Source organism: Oreochromis aureus, linkage group 10 (assembly GCF_013358895.1).
Source record: "Oreochromis aureus strain Israel breed Guangdong linkage group 10, ZZ_aureus, whole genome shotgun sequence".
Classification (NCBI taxonomy): Eukaryota; Metazoa; Chordata; class Actinopteri; order Cichliformes; family Cichlidae; genus Oreochromis; species Oreochromis aureus.
The window spans coordinates 16,657,019-16,679,317 of record NC_052951.1 but is presented as its reverse complement, the minus strand read 5'-3'; the positions used below and the strand labels follow the sequence as shown (position 1 = coordinate 16,679,317).

Genomic DNA, 22,299 nt, shown 5'->3' with positions numbered 1-22,299 from the left:
TTCTCACTAGGGAGGTATGCAAGTGTTAAAAGCAAGCCTGAAATAACCAAAGCAGACCCAGGAATCCAATAAAGCATGTGAGCGTACAAGGGCCTCACCTGTCTTGGCGGAAGCACGAACCACTCCCACTGCCGTCCCCCTGAGAACATCCTCCGACACGGTAAAGAAGTACTGTGCCTGTTCAAACACCGGAGACGCCACTGAGCCCCCCACCACGCTCACGTTCACTCTGGCATTTACCGGTGCTGTAAGACCGCCCCCATCCTCAGCCGATATGACCATGGAGATTACTGTGTTGGCTTTGCCATGGAGTGAGCGGGAGAGAGAGATCACACCTGCAAAAAATAGATACATACAGACAACAAGTCCGTTTTTATGTGAGTCGTAACATACATGATTGTGCTGCACATGCAATCATAATAAACCACTACACACCTGTGTCCTTATTAAGGGTAAAGAAACTAGATCCTCCTCCAGGTACAGTGCGGTATGTTACTCTTCCGTTTTCTCCCACATCAGGGTCATTGGCTGTTACCTTGACGACAGACGTTCCTGGAGCACTATGGGTACTGAGACTGACTGTGTACAGGACTGGATAGAAGATGGGCCTGTTATCATTGATGTCCACCACCGTGACCCTCACACGGGCTACTGAACTTAGACCACCCTGTAAAGGAAATGTTAAAAAATGGTTTGATCTAGTTTATTTGAATACAGAAAACCCTAAAGTATCAGCAAGCTAAGCCGCCTTACATGAGGAGGCACAAAGAAGGAAAGGATAGTGCTAGACTGGATCAGCAGGAGGAATACTGTACTGCGCTGTGTGATCTGCTTTTTTAACCTGCTTTTCTGCTATCAACAGACCAACAGCTCTAAAAGTTTCAAAAATTTTAAAAATATACAGTCTACACATCAGTTGGTGACACCACAGAAGCTACATCCATGTTTTATGTGCTGTCTTTATCAGAGCTCTGCTGACTTGACTATTGACCCATAACTGGATGCTAAACCATAAGAAGAGCTAGTTAAGTTAAACCACCGCCTCCCTCCCTTCTAGCACAGTGTAACAAAGAAAACAGCATTCACTCTGTGTATTACCCCCTAGTGAAAAGTAACAATGCAGGGCTTTTAAAGGTATTAAACTATTAGAACAGTTTTATCTCCATGCCGTTGAATGCATTAATCAATGAGTAGAGTTTGCACTCATTACACTATCTGTGGCTTAGCTTTATGAGACCATTAAAAACAGAGACAGCTGAGACAAGGGGGCAGACCCGAGCTGAATATTTGGAAATGAGCAGGTAACACTACAGGACCACGATGACTAACAATAACAAATTTACAACAATCAATGCGTTTCTATTACCTTATGTAAGCCAACAATGCACAAGAGATTCAATTGTTTATTGCATGTCCTATCGAAATAGGAATTTCAATTCCTATTTAAGTCAATCCTTTGGGAATAACTGATAGTTTAACCTTATCCCTCTTGGAATTCCCTCTGATTGTTTTGCCCAGCTGCTGAGAAACTGGATAGTGTCTTCATTAAACACGTCCTGTCACTTTGATCAGATTTACTCGAGTGCAGCTTTAGACTTCTTTAATTTGCTTTCACCCTGTCACTTTGATCAGAAGAAATATTACATATGCAGCAGGCAACGTGTTTTGTCATGAAGCAACTTCAATCAGCTGAACTATCCCTCATCTAGCTACAGAACTAATGCCGTGACTTTCGTTGAAGTTCGAGCCTTTGACTTTTTCCATCTCCTTCAGAAGTCTATTTCAGTTACAAATAATTAGGCTTTGATTGCAAAAACATGCAAAGCATGAGGGATTACTTCAACATTTAATGTGCGTTTGCTTTGATTCAAAGAGGTAGCTGAAATGCTCCATATGCAACTGTGGCTGGTTAGCTTAGCTTAGCACGAGGAACACATAAAAATGCATTTTATTTTCTCTGAAAACAGGAATTTCCAACAGAATCTCTAAGGCTCACTAATTAACACTAATATTTCTCACATTTTAACATGCAGTTCTCACATCAGGAATGTAATTCTCACCAGTCTTAATGCAGTTCTTAAAACACCTACTGCTTCTTCTTCTTCCATCTGCTTCCTTTAAAGGATCATCTGCCTCTGTTTTAACCTATCCCTAAGTCTCACTGCCATCCTATAAACCTTTCATTCACTGTTGCTGCTACTGTGTACTGCTAAAATATTAAAATATTTATGTGTTTTCTTGTTTTTAATCTCACATGCTCTGATAAATTGGTTTAAAAAGCATTACTGATTTGAGAAATCAATGAAGAATGGTAAGAAGCTAAGAAATGTGTTCCTGATGTGAACATTGCATCAAAGCAATCGAGAAAAACTGGGATCTATCCAAATATAAGAATTACATATTGCAGTTTAACAGGATGGTGCTACTGGTTTTCCCACATTATCATTTATCATACAGAGAGGTTTCAATCCTGTCTTCTGTCTCTTTGCCAGAAAGTAATGAAGCATATTCCTCAAATGTCACTTGATGTTTCGAGGAGTATTCTGATAAGATATCCACCTTTCAGAGCTTACAACGATTTTCTGTAGTTACTTACTCCATCTGTTGCTGTGACAGTCAGGTCAAACTTGTCCTGTCCCTCATCCCGGTCCAGAGCTGTGCTGGTGCAAAGTTGGCCAGTCTCCTTGTTGATGGTAAACTGGGTTGGCAATGTGTTTCCAGAGCTTGAACCCAGGTTGTAGCTTATAGTACCAAAAGAACCACGGTCCTCATCTGTGGCAGATACCTGAGGGGAAAAGAGACCCGGGGTAAGATAGATGCCAGTGCCAACTAGCCTAAGAGACACATAAGGATTTCAAAAACCATCACATCCAGCAGGTCCCACAATCTGCATGAAATAAATCCTACATGTGTCATGACTATTATATACGAGCTAAGGGCCTTTCTGTTATCACAATAATGTCCCATAACACAATCACCTCATAGGCCCATACATCTGCGCTTGTCCAAATATCACACACCATAGCACTACTTGTTATGATTTCCAGACTACTATAAAAACGAGCATCTGTGAGAGCAATTCTTTTTTATATACCGCAGATATGTGGTATGTAAAAAAAATAGATCTCTTCAATGGTGTGTTTGAAAAGCTGGCAAAGAAACCGAGAAGAGAAGAGAAGAGAAGAGAAGAGAAGAGAAGAGAAGAGAAGAGAAGAGAAGAGAAGAGTCAGCGTACAGAGAGGAAGTGCAGAGGCTAACGGACTGGTGTAAAGACAACAACCTGTCTCTGAATGTTGACAAGACAAAAGAGATGGTTGTTGACTTTAGGAGGACACGAGGCGACCATTCACCGCTGAGCATCAACGGCTCCTCTGTGGAGATCGTCGACAGCACCAAATTCATGGGCGTCCACCTGGAGAAGGACCTCGGCTGGTCCCTCAACACCAGCTTCCTGCACAAGAAAGCCCAACAGCGTCTCTTCTTTCTGAGAAGACTGAGAAAGGCCCAGCTTCCACCACCGATCCTGACCACCTTCTATAGAGGAACTATCGAGAGCATCCTGAGCGGCTGCATCACTGTCTGGTTTGGGAACTGTGCCATATCGGACCGCAAGACCCTACAGCGGATAGTGGGAACAGCAGAGAAGATCATCGGGGTCTCTCTCCCCTCTATTAAGGACATCTACACCACACGCTGCATTCGCAAAAGCCACCAGCATTGTGGCTGATTGGACACACCCTCTCACACACTCTTCACACTCCTGCCATCTGGAAAGAGGTACCGAAGCATTCGGGCACACACATCCAGACTGTGCAACAGCTTCTTTCCACAAGCCATCCGTCTCCTCAACAAAAAGGGACTGGACTGATAAACACACACACACACACACACACACACACACACACACACACACACACTATCACTCAGCTCAACTCAACTACCTCAAAGCATTGAGACTGGACTTACACATCAACCTGTAAATGCTCTTTTTGCACAATATTTTTATGTTTACTGTTTCCTTTGCACTACCTACCTAGTTAGATAGTTAGTTTTAGTTAGATAGTTAGTTTTTGTTAATTTATGTTGTAATTTATGTTAGGTCAGTCTGTCCTGTCTCTAGTTAGCTAGTTTAGTGTTTTTCTGTTAATTTATGTTGTAAATTTATGTTGCATGTAGCACCTTGGCCCTGGAGGAACGTTGTTTCGCTTCACTGTCTACAAACTGTATATGGCTGAAGTGACAATAAAGCCAACTTGACTTGACTTGACTTGAGAAGAGAAGAGAAGAGAAGAGAAGAGAAGAGAAGAGAAGAGAATGTGGATGTTTATGGAGTCCAGCTTATGGCTTTAAACAAGGCATTAATGGATGTGAAAAAGTCAAGTGGTACACGATGGCTTTCATATCACACTGAACTATGATTCAGACTGATACACACACATCATGACTTGAGAACCACTTAAATACACCTCAGAAAATTTCTCTATTTCTTTGCTCTAAACAGGCCTGCGTGACCCAACCTCAGACCCATTTGCTCATATTTACCTAACATCCTTTTTTTTTTACCACACAAACTGAAAAGCACCCACCACATAAATACACATTAACCCGTATGTGCTGACAAATTCTATTAAAACATTTATAATACCACAAAGATTTCCTTGCAAAACACAAAAAGGAAACGGCCTGTGTTCTCTGGGGTGCTGCTTCCGACTGAAGTTCTGCACGGCTCCATAACTTTGTTTGGTGGCATTTATGGTCCTTGTTAAAAGTAACATTCTTGCTCAGATATCCAAGCCTTGAAGGTGAGCCAAGATCCAGGAGGCCTCACGACATCGCTCCCTCTCAGTAGTACAGTCGCTTCTCTTATGGTAAACCAACAACAGTAACTTACAACATCTGAAATCTTGGATTTAGGTTTTGATGTTAATACAGATTTCATTTTTTTCTGACAAAGGAAGCTTGTCTAAATCACAAAAAAACAGGTTTTATTTTCAGATTTGGAGAATATTGGATTTTATTAAAAAGATATAAGCAGTAATATTATAAGAAAACATTTTAGAAGTTGCCCTGGCTAACACCTGGTCTTACCACACTCAGTGCAGCCAGCAGATTTTTGGGCTAACACTTCCTGTTCGAGTCACTGCCTACTGATGTGGACAAAAAGCTATAAGAAAAAGCTAAACCAGATTATGTGTCAGATTATAGGTGATGATTTCAAAACTTAATTATGGCGGCTGCAATCATTCTTTTGTTCTCCACACAGATCCAAGCAAATCCAGACCCCAGATTACAAACAGAAAACACACAGATTATCAAACATGGCTACAATGACCAGTCAATATACATGGTAAATGGATTGGTATTTATATAGTGCCTTTCTACTCAACTGCAGCACTCAAAGCACTTTCTACTACAAGTCTCACACATTCATACAGTGCTTTTTATCTTCACCTAAGGACTTTTATCTAACATTCACACACACACAAAAAACCCAGGAGTTCAGTATCTTGCCCAAGGATACATCATCATGTAGACAGGAGGATCAGTCAACCTGCTCTCTCATCTGAGCCACCACCACCCACAGCCATCAATTACAAATTTCATCATATAAACATTTCTGCATTTCTTCAGACATGTATGTTTTTGTGTTGCCACAGGATTTTCCCTCCCTGCTAGCTTCTCAAAAGTCATTTAAAATCATAAAATATGCAAGTAAAAGACACGTTCCTTATGTCTGTGCTTGTTATTTAATGATTTTGTCACACATCTGAATCTTGCATTCTGGCCCAGAACCCCACAGAGGACAGGACCACCGTAGCAGACATCCGGCTCGTCTTCCTTCCAACTCAGCAACACATGTCTTCATCATTACACTTACCTATTAGCTACAGATGAACACTACCACCTTGACTCATACTGTTTCTCCTATTGGAAATTAAGGCATGGTAATATTAGTAGAGCTCATTTACAGTTGCTGCATTACCATGGCTAGACAGTCGTGGTTTTGAGGGGTCATACTGTGCCTCTTTTTTTGCCAGTGTTTACACCTGAGGGGGATTTAGATCATCGCTGGGACTTCCTATTGAGTACAATGTTGAGACTATGCTATCTTCAGGATCTAGGTTCATGTCTGAATGTTCATCATATCTTCCCGGCTGTCTGTGATGGATTAGCCACCTGTGGTCGCCATTTGGGCCATTGTCCACGTGCTTGTATATATGATGACCCCAATTTTTTCACTAATTATAATTAAACATCCATGACCGCCCACTTGGACATGGGGTGATGACATTGTCACCTCTATATTTACCCCAAAAGGTATGTCTCCATAAAGACAGGGCAGAGGGTGTTCTACATAAGTAAGGCAACACAGGAGGTGTAATTAAATTTGCTGGGCTTATATGACACACATGGGTTACAGGATTGAAATACTCTTTTTAAAAAAATGGACTTGGACTGGAAAAAAACCTGCACAGGGAGTCTGGGAAGAAAAAGAAGAGCAGCACATTGATTCTCCACACACTAAAATGTAAAAACCCAAACAGTATGGTATGGATTCTTCATGCTGGAAAAATATGCAAGACAAAAACACAAGACTGTGGTAGAAAATGGCTCGAAAGCTCACTTTCACATAAACCACGGGAGCTATAAAACAAAGACAAAATGATTTGTGCTTTCATGCTGCTACAAACTGTATACAGTACAGTGGCTGTGTTGTTCAAAAGCCAAAGTGCGATAAAAAAAATGCAGAGTTAAAACTTCAAGGATGGAGCACATGACAATATCTTTAAAGGAGCACATTTTGAAATGTGTAGTATCAAATCAACAATCCTGAAAAGACATGAGCTTACAGGGTCATCTCTGCCATCAGTCATTTTTTCCTCTGTCAATCCATCTGACAGTATGGCACCAGTGTTTAGTTAGACTGCACAGGCTGGCAGGGTGGATGCCATAAGATATCAGAAATTCCCCCTCCAATTTGTTGCCCTAACCTACAGCTCTTATCTCGACTTACAAAAAAAGTAGCACAGGTTTAAAGCCAATAAGGTAATCTTGTAAACACACACACTCGACATGTCTTCATAAATCAAGGGGTCTGGTAGGCCAGAAAAGGGTTTCTGCCAGGGACGAATCGCTCCGACGAGGGAGCCTGCTCTGTGCTCCATGAACAGCCTGCCTCGCCTCTGCTTAACTACTCCTTATCGTACATCCTGGAGGTAAACATGTAGCTACATAGTAACACAAAAACAGACACCCGTCTGTACCTTTTAACATCTAAGTCTCTCTGTGGGTTTGTGCATATTTATAGTCAAGTTATTAGAGAATCTGTTTTGTAAACAAAAAGTCCAAAAAGATTCATTTCCTTTTTTTGTGAAGCTCTATAGCCAGACACCGAATTAAGAAGCACATATGGTGCTCGATATAACATGAAAGGACAATAATAGTGGTTTTGCAAGTTGATCTTTTATATTTTGGTGGAGCAAAGAGAAACTAATGGCTGCCTGGAAGGTGGTAAATGCCTGAACTGTGGTTCACTTTGGCAGTAATGCTAAGTATACACAATTTGCAGTTAATGGGCTAAATCTTGCAAAACCACTAATGTGGTTACTTTCTTTGGGAACGCTGATATCACACCTGACGTATGAAAAGGCAGAAATTTTTAGAGAAAAGATTGAAAAAATAAGCCAGGAATTTACTGATAGCAGCGGGTTAAGATAACAAAAATCAGCCATTAGTACGAGGAACCTCATACCAGGGCTCCGTGTGCAATAAAGCCGTTTGGATGGAAATATTCAACTGAGTAAATAAAGCAGGCAACATGGCTGAAAATGTCATTTTATTGTAACTAACCTCTCTTGTATGTCAAGTCCTTTCCAAAGTGCATCATCTGAAATTCCATATTTATAACTTCCTTTCTGGCTATGAGGATATGTACCAAAAGTCTTACAGAGCACTTAGCAGACTCTGAAAAGAAACAATGCTTCACTTAAGCATCTGAATTTGAAATGCATCAAACACTGTTACACATAAAAACACAGTTTTGATTTGCCTATGGTGCAGTCCATTGACTGACTGTATATCTGTTAAAAGGCACAGCTGAAGTTTGAAGTAAAAGCCTGCCGTGGGCGATGTGAAAAACAGTCGCGAAGAGCGTGCCGAGTATCAGATTCACCCCGGACTGAGGCTGGGAGCTTTTTTGTCCACAGAGAGCCATTCATCCTTGGCTGGGACAGTAGAAGAGCGATCACTCACCGGAGCATTAGCAAAGAGCCAGACCTCATCATTCATTTGCCTCACTCTTCTTCACAACTGTTCCCTTTTTCGTGTCCCTGGTCTCTCTACCTTTCCACTTAGCTTTTCTGTTATGCGCCTACTGTCACTCTAATTCTCTCTGAAAAAGACTGGATGTCTCACCAAGGGTCCACTTAGATGTCAGATACACGCCTCACGCTCTGCCATTCAGCGCAGGTCATGAGTGAAAGAGATTTATCTGTCAGTATTAGTTTGCGATGCAGAGACGGAGCGGTCTCCTGTCTCGGGTGTGGTGTAAGCTAACAGGTAATGTTTAATGATACCAGTGGGTCAAAGCCTTTTTCTTTAAAACTGCCCATACTTTACTTTCACACCTCAATAGATACAAGTATTACATCAGCTGACCCCATTTCAGGTTTTATATGCTCTTACTTCTGTACCAGATTATGCTTTTCCTCTTTTCACCTTATTTTATGTCCTTTCTTTCATTATACTCATGACTTTATACCTTTTGCCATACTCTTTTTTTTTTGGCACTCTTTTCCAACCCATCTTTTTTCATCTTCTCCAGATGTGGGCGCAGGTCCAGATAGATCCTGCTGTTCTCTGCAGTTTGTCTCTGTAAAACATCAGCTAATGTCAAAGGGAGCTTGCGCACAGCTTCTCGGACACAGCTGCGGTTCTGCCGCAGCTCAGGTTCTTTTACAGCTTCTCATGAGAGAGACAGAGAGGGGGAGAGAGCATCTATAAGCTTTGATGGTAAAACCTGTAAAACACAGAGAGCTGTCCTGATCTAATCTACTTTTTTTCCTTCTGACTAGTGCCAGGCCTGAATGTTTATAAAGCCATCATCAGTGGTTGAGTCAGACGGGCCAAGAAGAAGCCTAATATTGATGCTCTATGATGATATCACTACTACAGCTACAGTCTAACTTATTAGCTTTGGCCACCATCTCCGTGGCATTTAACTGCCACTTATTCTTAGTCATGTTTACTTATTCTCTGACAGTTTTTTCCTCAGTTACATAAAAGAAAAACTGCTGTTTTCAGGACTTTTTTCTAATCTTCATTTTCTGTTCTAGTTTGGCAAATGTGAGGTTTTATTTATTTAAAAAAAAAAAAAAAAACAAATGGTTGACTGTTTACCATGACTTTCCATGGTCTTGCTCCTTTCCTCCATTAAACTTATTTTAAGGATGTCACTGCACTGCCAGATTACAAAATTAACTTTAATGAGCGTGAGCATATTATAGTCACTTTAAATAATGGCCCCTACAAAAAAAAACCTCTAAAATTATACCCGTGCTTAATAAAATGGAATTTTTCTTTACATGAACAGCAGTGACCATAAAAGAGCATACTGGATCTGGAGCTAGCTAGTGAGCAGAATGCATCATTGCTGGGTAATTGCACATACGCCGAAGCTGTTTGATTTAAAAGTTATTTAAAGGTTACGCAGTGTCAGATGGAGAGAAAGCATTCATTTAACTTGTGTTGCTCTTTTTCCACTCGTACATTCCTTCTCTCTCTAGTGAGCTGCATTCCTCATATTAGGCATTCTCGAGTCTCAGAATCAATCTCTGACTTGCTGTTGCCAATGAGCTGAGGCACTATGGGTACAATTAAGATATATGGAAGGGAAGGAGTGCAGGGAGGGGAAGGTGGGAGAGGGAAGTGAAGGAGGGGAAATATCCTGGCAGAAGAACAAAAGGCTGGGCTAACGATAACATGAGACCTTGAAATGGGAAAGAGGAGGATTGAGGCCTCATCTCCCTTCTCCTTCAATATCTATTCCTCCCTTGACCTTTCCTTTTCTTTTGTACAGTCTTGCCTCTTTTCTGCCCTCTCTCTCTCTCCCTCTCTTTCACTCGTTCTTTCAGCACCCTATTACGCCAAGTACTTGTTGTCTTTCATGTGGAGTTCACGGCTGGAAATGATTAGGAACATCAAACCTCTGAAAGAAAGGGAAGGGGAGGGAGGTGAAAGAGACCGAGCAAGAGCGAGAGATTGATTTCTATATTTGGAAGAAAGAATGCTATTACTATTAATGAACATAATAAGGGGTGATGGTCACCAAAAACTCTGTTTTTCCTCTGTCTCCCACAAATGTGCATACATACTTGCATACACGCACACAGCGAGGCACATTTCTAAGATGGTCCACGCTGAAAGCTTAACAGTAAAGCGTAGCGTAGGTAGAGCTTTAGCCTGTGGAGTTTAACGTGCAGACATGTGGTGTTTGTTAGGAAGTTTATCTTTGGGATGCTTCACATGTTAAAGGACACCAGGAACGCTTTACCAGTGTTGGTTTACCAACGTGCTGTCACTCCCTGCTCATATTTAAAGCTTAGCGGCAGATGGGTCGCAGCAGAAATCTGTTACTCTGAATGGGCGGCTCGCTTCAGCACTTTGAAACAACAGAATGGTGATAGGAGTGGCCATTTGGCTTCACTGAAGTGCAATTATACATGACTTAAAATCGTGGAAAAGGCAACGCAGCCGTAGGGTTCTACTGACCAAAAGAGATCAAGACCACAGTAAGTGAAACGAGTTAAGATCGAACATATGATCACAACCACTTTGTGGACATGATTACTCCAGATTTTCTTCAACTTCTCTTTCACTTAAGAAGCTATAAACAAAGACTACTTACTCTGATACATAAATTATCAAAACAATTGGCAGTTAGTTCTGACTGCTCCATTGACTATTTTTATATGAGGTTATTATGTTTTTCCCCCTAAACACACTCAGAATATTACTTTAGATTTCGATTTTTAGTACCATATGACAACGTCAGCCATCAGAATCAAACTATCAGAACAAATTCACCATCTCTTTTCTGAAAACAGGTTATGAATGGAGGTTAAAAGAGAGGTCAGCAGGAGATAAAAAGCTGTTTACAGGGATGGACAGTGATAGAGGAGCACAATGTGGGATGACATCACTTCACTGGATTCTGTGGAGTGATAAGAAACGCAGGAGATTTAGATGGTAGCGATCCTATCTTGTGCAAAGCCTTGCAATCTGGCTACTCTTGTGCAATTTTACGTGCGCTATGTATGTGTGTCTCTGTGCCTGCCTCTCCCCCTCCCTTTTTCAAAGTGAATTCGCTGGGCTCTGACTGACAGCTGGCTTTATCAGACCTATTTTTTACTTATTGTTAAATATTTATAGCCGTTTAAACCCCATCTCAGGCCTCAGTGAACCGACTCTGACTGGTGCAGCAGCTGCTAGCAAAAGACCTGCATATCTGCGAAATACCAGACATTTTATTGTGGCTAGCTGCTAACAAGAAAGCTAATGAGGAGACCGAGGTCAGGTATTAAGATCAAAGAAGGAATGTTGTGTGTGCCACCCAGAGATAAAAAAATAACTTTAACTTTCAGGGATGTCACAGCCTGACACCAGAAATTCAGTCGTTGGTACCATAGAAAATATAAGAGATGGATGTAGCTACCATGACTTTACTCACTGGTTTCTAAAATCCGTTTTGAAGCCACTGTCGCCATCTTGGTTGCATTTTTAGCGCATTTTTATACCACAGATAATCCTTAATTGTTGTTTGACTGATTGATGTTACTAGTCATTAAATTCATTTTGGCATTAAAGGTACCATAACTATGGGTTCTGGTGACATCTGTTTTAACTTGTGGTCATTCAAATGAGCTCATTATACTTTTTCTTTTTTGGTCATGTTTAAAACTGTGGATGCTCATATTAAGCCAGGACAGTGTTTTAAATAAAGAAGCCACCATATATGCAAATAACCCATGTGGTCATCTTAGGCACATAGCTCTGACCGTGAGCAGCTACCTGCTGTTAAAGATATTCTCTTTTTTTAGATGGTGAACTGAGGGGATGCACCAATACCCGCAGTAAAGAAGAAAAATAAGGATTACTGTGAACTGTGACTCATACAACGCTACTGTAGTGGAGCCCATGAAGAAAAACATGAAGCTTAAAATAAGCGTGACCATTCCTATTTAAATGGTCCTAAGCTGTGTACAATAGAAGCTGTATGTTCTGTAATTATCAAGAGTTTTCAATATTATAGCTGCTTTTAAGCATAATTAGGGAAATCAATATTGCACCCTTGCAAATGATCCTTATTCCGCAATCAAATTCAGACATTTGTGAACTTAATGAGGCTGAGCGCTGTTATGCTGCTGATCAACAGTGTAACTGTTCTGTTTTATCTCAAAGTTATCACACTACTGCAGGAGTAAAAACCCGATGCATGAAAGTAAGTTCTTCAGGGCACCGTCTTTGATTTAAACAGTAAGGTCTGTGATACAAAGCAACCAAAGATTGTCACTTATTGTCTTTCAGTTGCAACTTTGCTTCAAAGATGAGAAGAAAACAGTAATTAAAAAGTAGAGCACAAAGACGGATAGGCGCTGGACCGGCTCAGATGCGGGACTGCTGTCTGAGACTGTCTGAACTGTTGGGCTTTTGAATGAATGAAAGGATGAATGATTGAGAGTGAGCGGCTCACAGTTGCCTCAGGGACACCACTCTGGGTAATTTTAAATCCTCCAGCGATCAAAAACAGCAGTATGTGTTTAAGAGGATGCATCTGTGTTTCTGCTCCAGCATTTGTCTCAGAATGGGAGCAGACGTGTGTGTATATATAAATTTTGGGCATTTCGGTGGTTTATCCAATAAAAACATGACAAAGAGAAAGATCTTGGAATTTCTTTCTTTTTTTTTTTTCCCGAACTGCCACACCACAGGATTTTATTTTCTCGGGTGCTCAAGTCAGTGCCTGGAATTTGAGGGTTAGCATCTGCTTGTTGATTACTGTTTCCAATTTGTATTTTATGTTCGTAGCGCATCTGCAAGGAAACAGAGAAACGGACAGAGGCACAGCAATAAAATTTGGAACTAGTCACATTACCACCTTCTTTACCCCTTTAAGAAAACTACTGTCACGTTAAAGTATATACACAGCAAAAAAAAAAAATGTATTATCAGGTGAAAACAGTATTTCGGTGCTGTGTGAGACTCCTAAAGTTATCTTAGTTCCACTCATTTTAAATGATTGCTGCTGGTCATTATTTCAATATGTGGTTTTTGCAAACTAGAGGATGTGTATTCCTATATACAGTATTTTTGTGTGCGTGCGTTTTGTGGAAAGTTGCAGTGCACAGTGAGCAGTTCTGATTAAGGCTATTGATTAGTCCATCTGTGACAGCAAAAAGGAAGCACAGAAACGAGAAGATCAATAGGTGTGACTTGATCGATCTATCATGAAGACAGCTGCTGAGGGAGTAGAAAAGGACGATTTAAACCTTCTCCGGAGATCTAAAAACATTTCTAAATAAGATTCTGTCATCAACAAAGTGAAGACAAAACATCTCAAAAGAAATAACCTGGTACTAAGTCAGCCATGCTCTCTTGGAAGACTCATCTCCATGTTTATGTACTCCGGGTGAGCTTATCCTGATAAAGCTGATGTTTTACAGACTTAAAATAAACGTCTTTACTACCATCTTTTCATTAGTCTCAGATGTTTAGACAAACTTTTCTAATCTCGGGCCAGCAGGAAAAACTCCTGCCCTCTCAATAATACGGTTCAAGTTCATTCACAAATAGATACACACAATGACCTCTAAACACGCGACACAACGGTTCAGGCTTATCCCCGTTGATTGCACAGCTTCGCTCCACTTAACCAAAATAGTGTCTATAAGCCTCTGCAACCCTCCACCAATTTAGTCCAGCTTCCTGGATGTGATCCCTGTGGCCACTGGACAGATTCATCGTGGCCTCATCAGTCACGTGTCAACAGTGTTTCTGCAACACTAAGGACAATGGAGGTAAATTAATTAAGACCAGATGGCAGCCAAATAAGGCACAGTTTTGATTATGGCTACTATATTTTAATCACAAGAGCGCTTTACCGTCAACATTCATCCATCCTAATTAGGGCTGGGCCCTGATTCAATAGTGTCATGATGAATAAAACAATTTCCCATAAGTTTTCTTTACACACTGAAAAGCTTTGTCTGGTGAGAGACATCATTACAAAAGGGTTTTTGGATTGTTTAACGCTGCATGTAACTTTGCATACATCTGACTGATTGTGAGATGAAATATTAACATTGTAATTTTCGACCACAGTGCCACAAACTTGCAAAACACTTATTTCAAAAAGGTTTTTTTTTAATTTTAGAGCAACTTGGGAATTTTTGGATGTATCAACTGACTGTGACCACCCTATAAAAAATGGTGTTGTGAGCTTTTGTTTGAAAAGAGAACCCAAACATGACTCACTGAAACGCCACGCACGTTTTTCCACTACTCCCCACTCTCCACCACAAAAAGAGTCAAAACAAGGCAGATAAAAATGGCTGGCCTCAAACAGCCACAGAGGTAAACTCCAAAAATCATTCATCACTGTCCTAGTGATTCCTATTGTCACACGCCCACAGTGCCGCCTCATTGTCCCGCTTTGCCAGATGGAAGGCTTTAAAACAAAGGCTTACTACTACGCTATTTATCTATCACTATCTCCTGCCCGTGCGCTACGACTTGCTTAAATCTAGCCAAACTTGAATTAAAGGATTCTATACTGACATGTTTCCAATTCAAACTAAATTGCGGGTGTGTAAAATAAATCTGATTGAACCCAAGTCCTCCCTTCGGTGGAGCAGCAGTCTTCGAATCCAGTCGAAGCCTGATTTTCTTCACATAAACATTTATGTTTCAGTGTCATTTTATTTCTCAATCTGTAAACCAACACGCAGCTATGTGGGAGGTTCGCTCTAATAAGGCGGAGTGTGTTTATCATTACAAGTAAGCTGGGTTTTATTGGGGACAGACTAAACCACCTCTGTTTGCCCTCCAGGAATGGTCGCTCATAGAGCCAATGCTCATTTGACAATATTAGTTTCAGGGACGAGGGTCATTCCAAACTGTGTGCTTGTGCTCAAGTGTGCTAAGCGCGTCTGTCTATGATCAAATCAGCGAGCGTCTCGAGGGTCAAAGGTGAGACAGATTTCCAGCTGCGGCTCTCTTTTTTTCTCTAACCTCCAGAGACCAGTGTGTGTGTTGATGTGCATGCGTGTAACAGGTCAGCCGTAATGCGACTTGAATGTGTCATTGTCAAAACAGGGGAGAGAAACACCTGTTATCTCTGTACAAAAGGGGAAAAAATGAAGATTTGATTATAGGGAATCAAATTGTGTCATTGGGCAAAAAAAGTGTGTAATCAAAAACACACATGATGTAATTCTGTACAGTTAATCTCACTTTTATTTTTCATTTCTTTCCTTTATATTAGAGCCACACAAATCGCTCAAGAGTGCACATGCGGGTTCACTTTCCCTGAACCCCTCGTCTATGTCTGTGCTTTCTCCAAGTCGCTTCGTGTTTCCCTTGTTCTTCCTGAGGTCGGGCGGTTACTGACCTCCACCTCAGGGAGGTGATAATAGTAAAAGATAGCAGGAGCACCCCCTGAGCTTTGAGCTTACATCTGGTATTGGGTTACTCTGATAGTTGTTGACAGCAGAGAGAGATAGAGAGGGAGAGAAAATCAGAGGGTTTGTGCAAATGCTGTTGTGTGATTTTGTACACAATTTTATACCAAGTCTGCATAACTTATGTAGAAATCACAATAGAGAGGAAACGCGTCTGTGCACAGGGTGATGTCACAGAACTGGGGACAATAAACATTGTTTAATATTATACAAAACAGCATTTAACAAAGGTGAAATCCAGGCCAGACATCAACTAACACTCCTGTATATGACAGCCACTGTAAAAGCTCACTCACGCTCTTCCTGTCTCTCTTTCACACACACTGTACGTACACCAGTATCCCTGTGCAGACACAAGCAGAAATTAATACAAATCCTCTGATTTTTTTCCCCATGTTCACATCAAGTTAAGTCCTGCATGTCACGCATGATAGTAAAAATTATGATTTATAAACCTTTTATAACACTTGTAGTTGCGCACTACTAAAATATAAGCAATGTTCTCAGGTCTCATAAAGGCAATCTTGGAAACTACCAACAATAGGACTTTTGGGGGGGACACTGAAATACAACCAGATGTTCTGTAGTTGACAACATTAGTCACACATTTTACTGCGCAGCATAAACCTTGATGTATTTTGTCCAATTTGGACATTTTCTGGCCACCTGGACCCAAAAACTACAAGTATTACTTCAGTTTTATTGCAATTCATCATTGCTCCTCAGGCTTCAAACAGAAATCACCACATTGTTGAATTCTTACCGTGGTCGCTTGCCCGAAAATGTTTGTATTCTGAGGTAATGCAGACATCTGTTACTTGAGAGCTGATATGCAAAGAGGATGAGAACTTCACAAGCTAATAGTAAAATTGTGTAATGTGTGCGCATTCGTGCGGATCACTTCTGCAGCTAGATATCACCCTGACCTTGTGCAGTTACTGCCGTTACATTTGCATCATGCTTGTCAAACAACAGGCAGCAAAGGTCAACGGGTGTTAATACTGGACCTCAGACTGACAATGGAGCTAAGTTGATTGTGCAGTTAGTAGTAACAGACAGCTATGATAACTGGATTAGCTTGTCAATGACCTAGCTTGAACCACAGCCAGCATATGAGATGGGTCACTTGCAGGTTACTATTGAGGGAAACAGAGACGTTCTTCTATCTTTGTTAATGCTCATCAGCATCTGAGTCTAAAGCTGAAACGAATCACGGTCTGCAAATTTAATATTGAGAAGGTTACACTATTTGGTCCCATGCAAGACTCCAAGGGTCACGGACTCTAACGACTGCAGATGGTGCTTGTTGGTCATTTAGACAGTTAGACCCACTATGCACCCACACGAACACACAAACTGCTGAATGATCACCAAGCTATTACATCTTAATGAATTCTATCGATTAGCTTTTTTCTGCTGAAGGTTCAGGAGATAAACCCTGTCTGCTCTACACACACACCCACACACACACACAGTTCTGCCTAATTGACCTGCACAGACACAAGAAGCCTCCATGTGTCTGAGTAGAGAGTATTAGACACCGCGATTACAAATTCATACACAGCCTGAGGGGGTGAAAAACTAGCTTATCCTTGTTAAATTAATTTCCTGACTCTGCACATGTGAGGTGAATATGAGGAAGTGGTGAGAAACACAGTCCTGATTCCTAAAGCACCTGTTAAACCACAGTTCGTGCAGAACCAAAGCCTGATCCAGCAGAAATGCCGTGCTTCGATGAGGCAGCCAAGTTACTCTTGGGATAAACTGTTCTGTCCAAAGGTATTTCAGCTGCTTAAATCTTCCTTGTCTTTCTGTTGTTTTCCCCTTGATTCAGTCCTCGTGCTTTTCATCTGTTCTCATCAGTTTCGTGAGAGGGGATTAAAGTTAATTGTTCCTTTGTGTCGGCAACTTTCTCTCTCATTTGTTTCTCTGTCCCTCTGATATTGCCGCTAACTAAAGACAGCCACTGATGACACTGATGGCTCTGTCAAGCAGCAGGGAACCTCGCAGACTGAAGCAGGCAGCAGAGGGCTTTTAATAACAAAACATACTCGGTAAACCGGGTTGTCAGTGCTGTAGAGCATCTATCAAATGTGTAGAGGTGCACAAACATACATGTGGATGCTGTTCCCCACAATTATCATCTCATCCTCCACGGTCAGCTCAGCCAACTCAAATTTCCAAGAAAAACAGGTTGGCTATGCATGATGCAGCCCTGGGGTCAGAGATGCAGCCAGCTCATGCTGGGAGCAAATCAGGCAAGAAAAGGGGGGGTAGGGGGTTAGTACAGTACAGTAAAGGGGGCTATTGCTGCACATCTACAGACGTGCAGAAAGAAGACTTAAATCAGCTGCCATCCGCACTTCATCAATCAGCTCTCTGGGAAATAACTTCTCAACACAAAGACAGACCTGAAGCACAACACAGCAAAGCAGTAGCTTCAAACAAAAACATTGTGGAGAAGAACCGGGGAGACGGAGTCTGGGCCACAGATTACTCCATTGTCTCCAATAAAACACTATAAAAGCACACCACAGGTATTCAAAGGAATGCTGAATGCTTAGACAGTTACTTTATCTGAGTGTTGGGAAACTAAAAATCTTAATTGCTTGAACAGAAGTGTGGAAGCAAAGATAAGCGGGAATAAAGATTCATTTAAAGCTGACTAGTCTCTATACAGAGACACTTTGGCTTCAAACAAAAAAATAATAAGTCTCCGGTGACTGATAAGTTGAGGGGCTTTGTCTGTCTTCATCACTAAATCTTTCCTATTATTTGTATCTCAGCTGCTTTCATCCACAGCGCTAAATCATTTTCACGCCATCTCTGACATCATCATAAAAAAAACTTTGTCGATTACCTCATGTCTCAGGCTGAAAGTTTTAGCTAATTTACCCAGAAAGAAAGGCAGAAAGAAAAAAGTGGTAAAAGTGGGATCGTGCACAATGTCGCTGACTCCATAAGTACTAATCAATCGTAAGGACAATTGACTGCAAATCAAATACAGAGGAAACTAACTAATATTGTCCTATGAGTAGTGATATGTTGTGATCTAAAAATCCCATATATCGGCCAACATTTTTTTCTTTCAGATACATAAACATAGATTTCCCTACCACTGTTACGAGTAGCTATTTATTTAAGTCCTTAAGAAGAAAACATGACAATACAGTTTAAAAACACTCTTCATTTGTGAACTTCTAGTCTGTTAATCAGCACTAACTGTATCTGTGTGTTGTATCCTTACAGTTTATGGAAGAAGCTTGCTAACCAAGCTTGTTAGCATTAGCTTATCACTTAGCACTCCGCTAATGCTAACCAAGCTTGTTAGCATTAGCTTATCACTTAGCACTCCTCGTTCTTGTTCACATATGGCAACTTTTGTCTCTAAAAAGCCAACATTGTGCCAAACAGACTGGGTCATGATTTCTAAAGCAAGACATTGTGTTTCTCAGATCTTTTTTGGCCTTTTAAATACCACAAAGCAACAGCAAGACTTTTTGTTTTCTTCACGCAGACAATATGCTGTTTGAAACTAGGCAACTCACACCAATCTCAATGAATAAACAGCACTAAATGTCAGAAAAGCATGTGAACTTTTCCTTTGTGACTGTATAGAAAATGGTTTACATGGCTCATGGGTCAGGTAGGAGGGCCTCTACGCAGGAATTTGCTTAGCACTCCAGGGAGTTCGGGACAGGCTGCGATGAAGACCAAACAGAAATGTTGGACACGATCAGTTGCACTGTGCCGTATAAATCAAAACGCACTCATCATTGCCATCCAAGATAGGAAGAAAGAAGGAGGTGTAAACAGAAGTCAGTCAGGAGTTAAAGGGATGGAAGAGCGATTACACTAATGTGTATGATGCTGAGAGATGAGGTGATGACGTTTAGTGAAAGTGTCGGTGTCAGGATGCGTTCAGAGGAGTGGAAATTGTTACACTAAGTGTGCGTGAGGAAAAGTGCGTAGGAAGGGAGGGAGAGAGAGAGATGAACTAATGTGGTGTTTTGAAGATATGAGACAGGGGGAAGAAAGACAAAGCAGCGGGGAAAGACCAGAAAGTCAAAAGAAACGGAGGAGAAAAGCTTGCCTAAGGAAAATGATGGTAGGATAAACTGTTATCATTGGGTAGACTTTTATTTGAAATGTGCTTACTAAAAGGGAAGACTTAACTCTTTCAGTTGTCCATTTCGGCATCATGTTCACCCACAAAGGAGGCGATGAAGGTTAGGAGGTTTAGCTAAGAGTTAGAAGGGGGATTAGCTTCAAGTCACGGGGTAAACAGACCTCCAACACAGTGAGTCAAGGGGTTCAACGTAGGAGGCGCTGACTAAGATGCACTAAGCCACACAGTAATGGGAAATGACGGGGTCCCAGCTATCACATGGCTGGTCACACTAAAGCTGCCTGGGAGTGGGATGAGAGGGGGCGGTGGACTACGGGTGGCGCAGATTATTACCCACATCAAAGCAAAGTTAGAGCAGATTTGGGTTTCAGTAATGAGAAAACAGAGCCAATATGTGAGACGAAGGCAGGATGAAGATGTAGAGATACAGTAAACAAGTTAACAGCTTAAATAATAACGACCTCCAGTCATTGCTCACCTCAAACTCCCACTTTTAGGTAAAGAAAACAGGTTTAAACAGGAAATGTGCATCTGCTGTGACAGATTTGCATCCCACTGCTCCCTACTTTCCCAACCCCCACTATACCATATTCCTGCCAAAAACAGCTTCTGCTCATGCTTCCTCTCTGTTAGCTCACCCTTAAGTGTATTTACTTGACCTCTAAAAGATATCAACATGATGATATTTTCCTCACTCCTAAACTCCCCCCTACACACACGGCTCAGATAGCAGTATCGTGCCTTAGCCAGCAAAGCTTACCCTCGCCAGGGTCACATTTAGCTCAGCTCAGCACTTACGAAGGAGAACGACAGAGGGACAACTGATACAACTGCAGAAGAGAGACAGCGGCGAGAGCAGAATAAGATATAACAGCAGAAAGGTAAAAAAAACAAAAACAAAAAAAGACAGGGATGGACGGGCGAAGCTTACAACAGGCTAGCTTTGGGGAAAAGGAGATCTGTGTTATCTTTAAAGGCTTACTGGTTTTCTCCTTTATTACACTGCATGCCCGCTTCCGTGTATTAGCTGCAACACCTTGACCAACACATCCATATATGAGGAACCACTAAGCACTAGCTTGCGCAAATGTATCTTTTTAACGCATTATGTAGCAGCTACATGTCCATGGGAAGTTCTACTCAGCAGCAAAAGTCCAGCATGCAGCTTTATGCCCCCATGTGACAAAAGGCCATCTCTTACAGGTATCAATGAAGCATGAAAGGAGGCTAATTTCAGTGACGGAAACGACGGCAGCTGCTTGAACATGTAGAAACAACATGCCACTGTAAATTTCCATCTCAAACACATTGCTCCCAAAGGGGCCAGTCAAAACAGACCCGTCAAACTCAGTTAGCAAGCCACTATAGACACACAATGGCGCCTTGTGTGGAGGGCCAACCAAAACTTCTCCCAGGTTCCCCCTTTCTGGCCCATCTCTTCACTGACAGGGTATTCACCTTTTAAGCTGCTTCCTTTTATACCTCAGTTTCCCCTGTATTATATCCCACTCTCCTACTCCAGTCCATTTTTCGATCCTGGTCACCCCAGTTTTACTTTCATGGCCTCTCTGTGTCTTCTGACTCTCTTTTATTGACAGCTTGTCTCCACTGCCTTGAGCTCTAAAGGCAGTGTGTGCAATATTCTTTGCTGCGAGTAAAACCCAGAAAGCCAGGGTAGTTGCCTGTTAAACTACAAACTGATTTCTTTTCCTTCATCGCATCTTTAAATCAATTTTATTTAAAGTGAATGCAATCCATCTGTATTTTTAAATCTTTACACTTCTGTCCAAGTCATCTTCATAGCAGTGTTTCAGGTTTTAACATTTTGTGCCATTTTTTTATTCTGTTTTCAGTTTTGGTTACAGTGACAGGGTGTGTCGCATTCATTTCTGGGTGTTTTTTTTTTTTTTTTTGCGCTGCAGTCCACTCTCATTTTGGTTTTGTCTGAGGAAGCGAACCCAAAAATATTTCTGGTTGAGTATTATTTTATTTTCAGGGTGCACTGTGTTTCCTCTGCTGTACATTCATCCAGCAGCGGCTGCACCGCACTGCGGGAAAAAGTCAGCCAAGCTGTAAGGAAACCTGACAGATAAGATACTAATCATCATCACTGTCCTCCCACAAACGCAGCACTTTTTATGATTTTCTGAACTCCTGTGTAGTTTCATTTTAATAAAACTTTAATCTCGTTATGTTTCTGTACTGCAACAAGCTCTGAAAGCGAAAATTGGATTGTCATGTCGTTTTTTTGTCTTAAGCAGACCACAAGCTAAAATTGACTCCAACTCCTGCTGTTCCCAAAGACACAGCACACAACCACCGTGCACACATACTTTAAACAATGTTAGTGATGAACAGATGGGGATGTTCAGTTTTCCCCCCCTACAAAACACTAGTTAGAAAAACAGGAAAACAGCTTCAGAATTACAGTTA

At 41.3% G+C, this 22,299-nt stretch overlaps 1 protein-coding gene across 1 annotated transcript in view; it reads right to left on the bottom strand.

The window, feature by feature from the left end:
* Positions 1-22,299, bottom strand: part of LOC116331404 (protocadherin-16-like) — an 86,857-nt gene that overhangs the window by 18,844 nt on the left and 45,714 nt on the right. The window contains exons 5-7 of the mRNA XM_039618455.1: positions 2,597-2,785; positions 436-667; positions 99-335 (exon numbers count right to left, since the gene is read on the bottom strand). Coding sequence (XP_039474389.1) covers positions 99-335; positions 436-667; positions 2,597-2,785 — 658 coding nt within the window. The remainder of the gene's footprint in view (positions 1-98; positions 336-435; positions 668-2,596; positions 2,786-22,299) is intronic.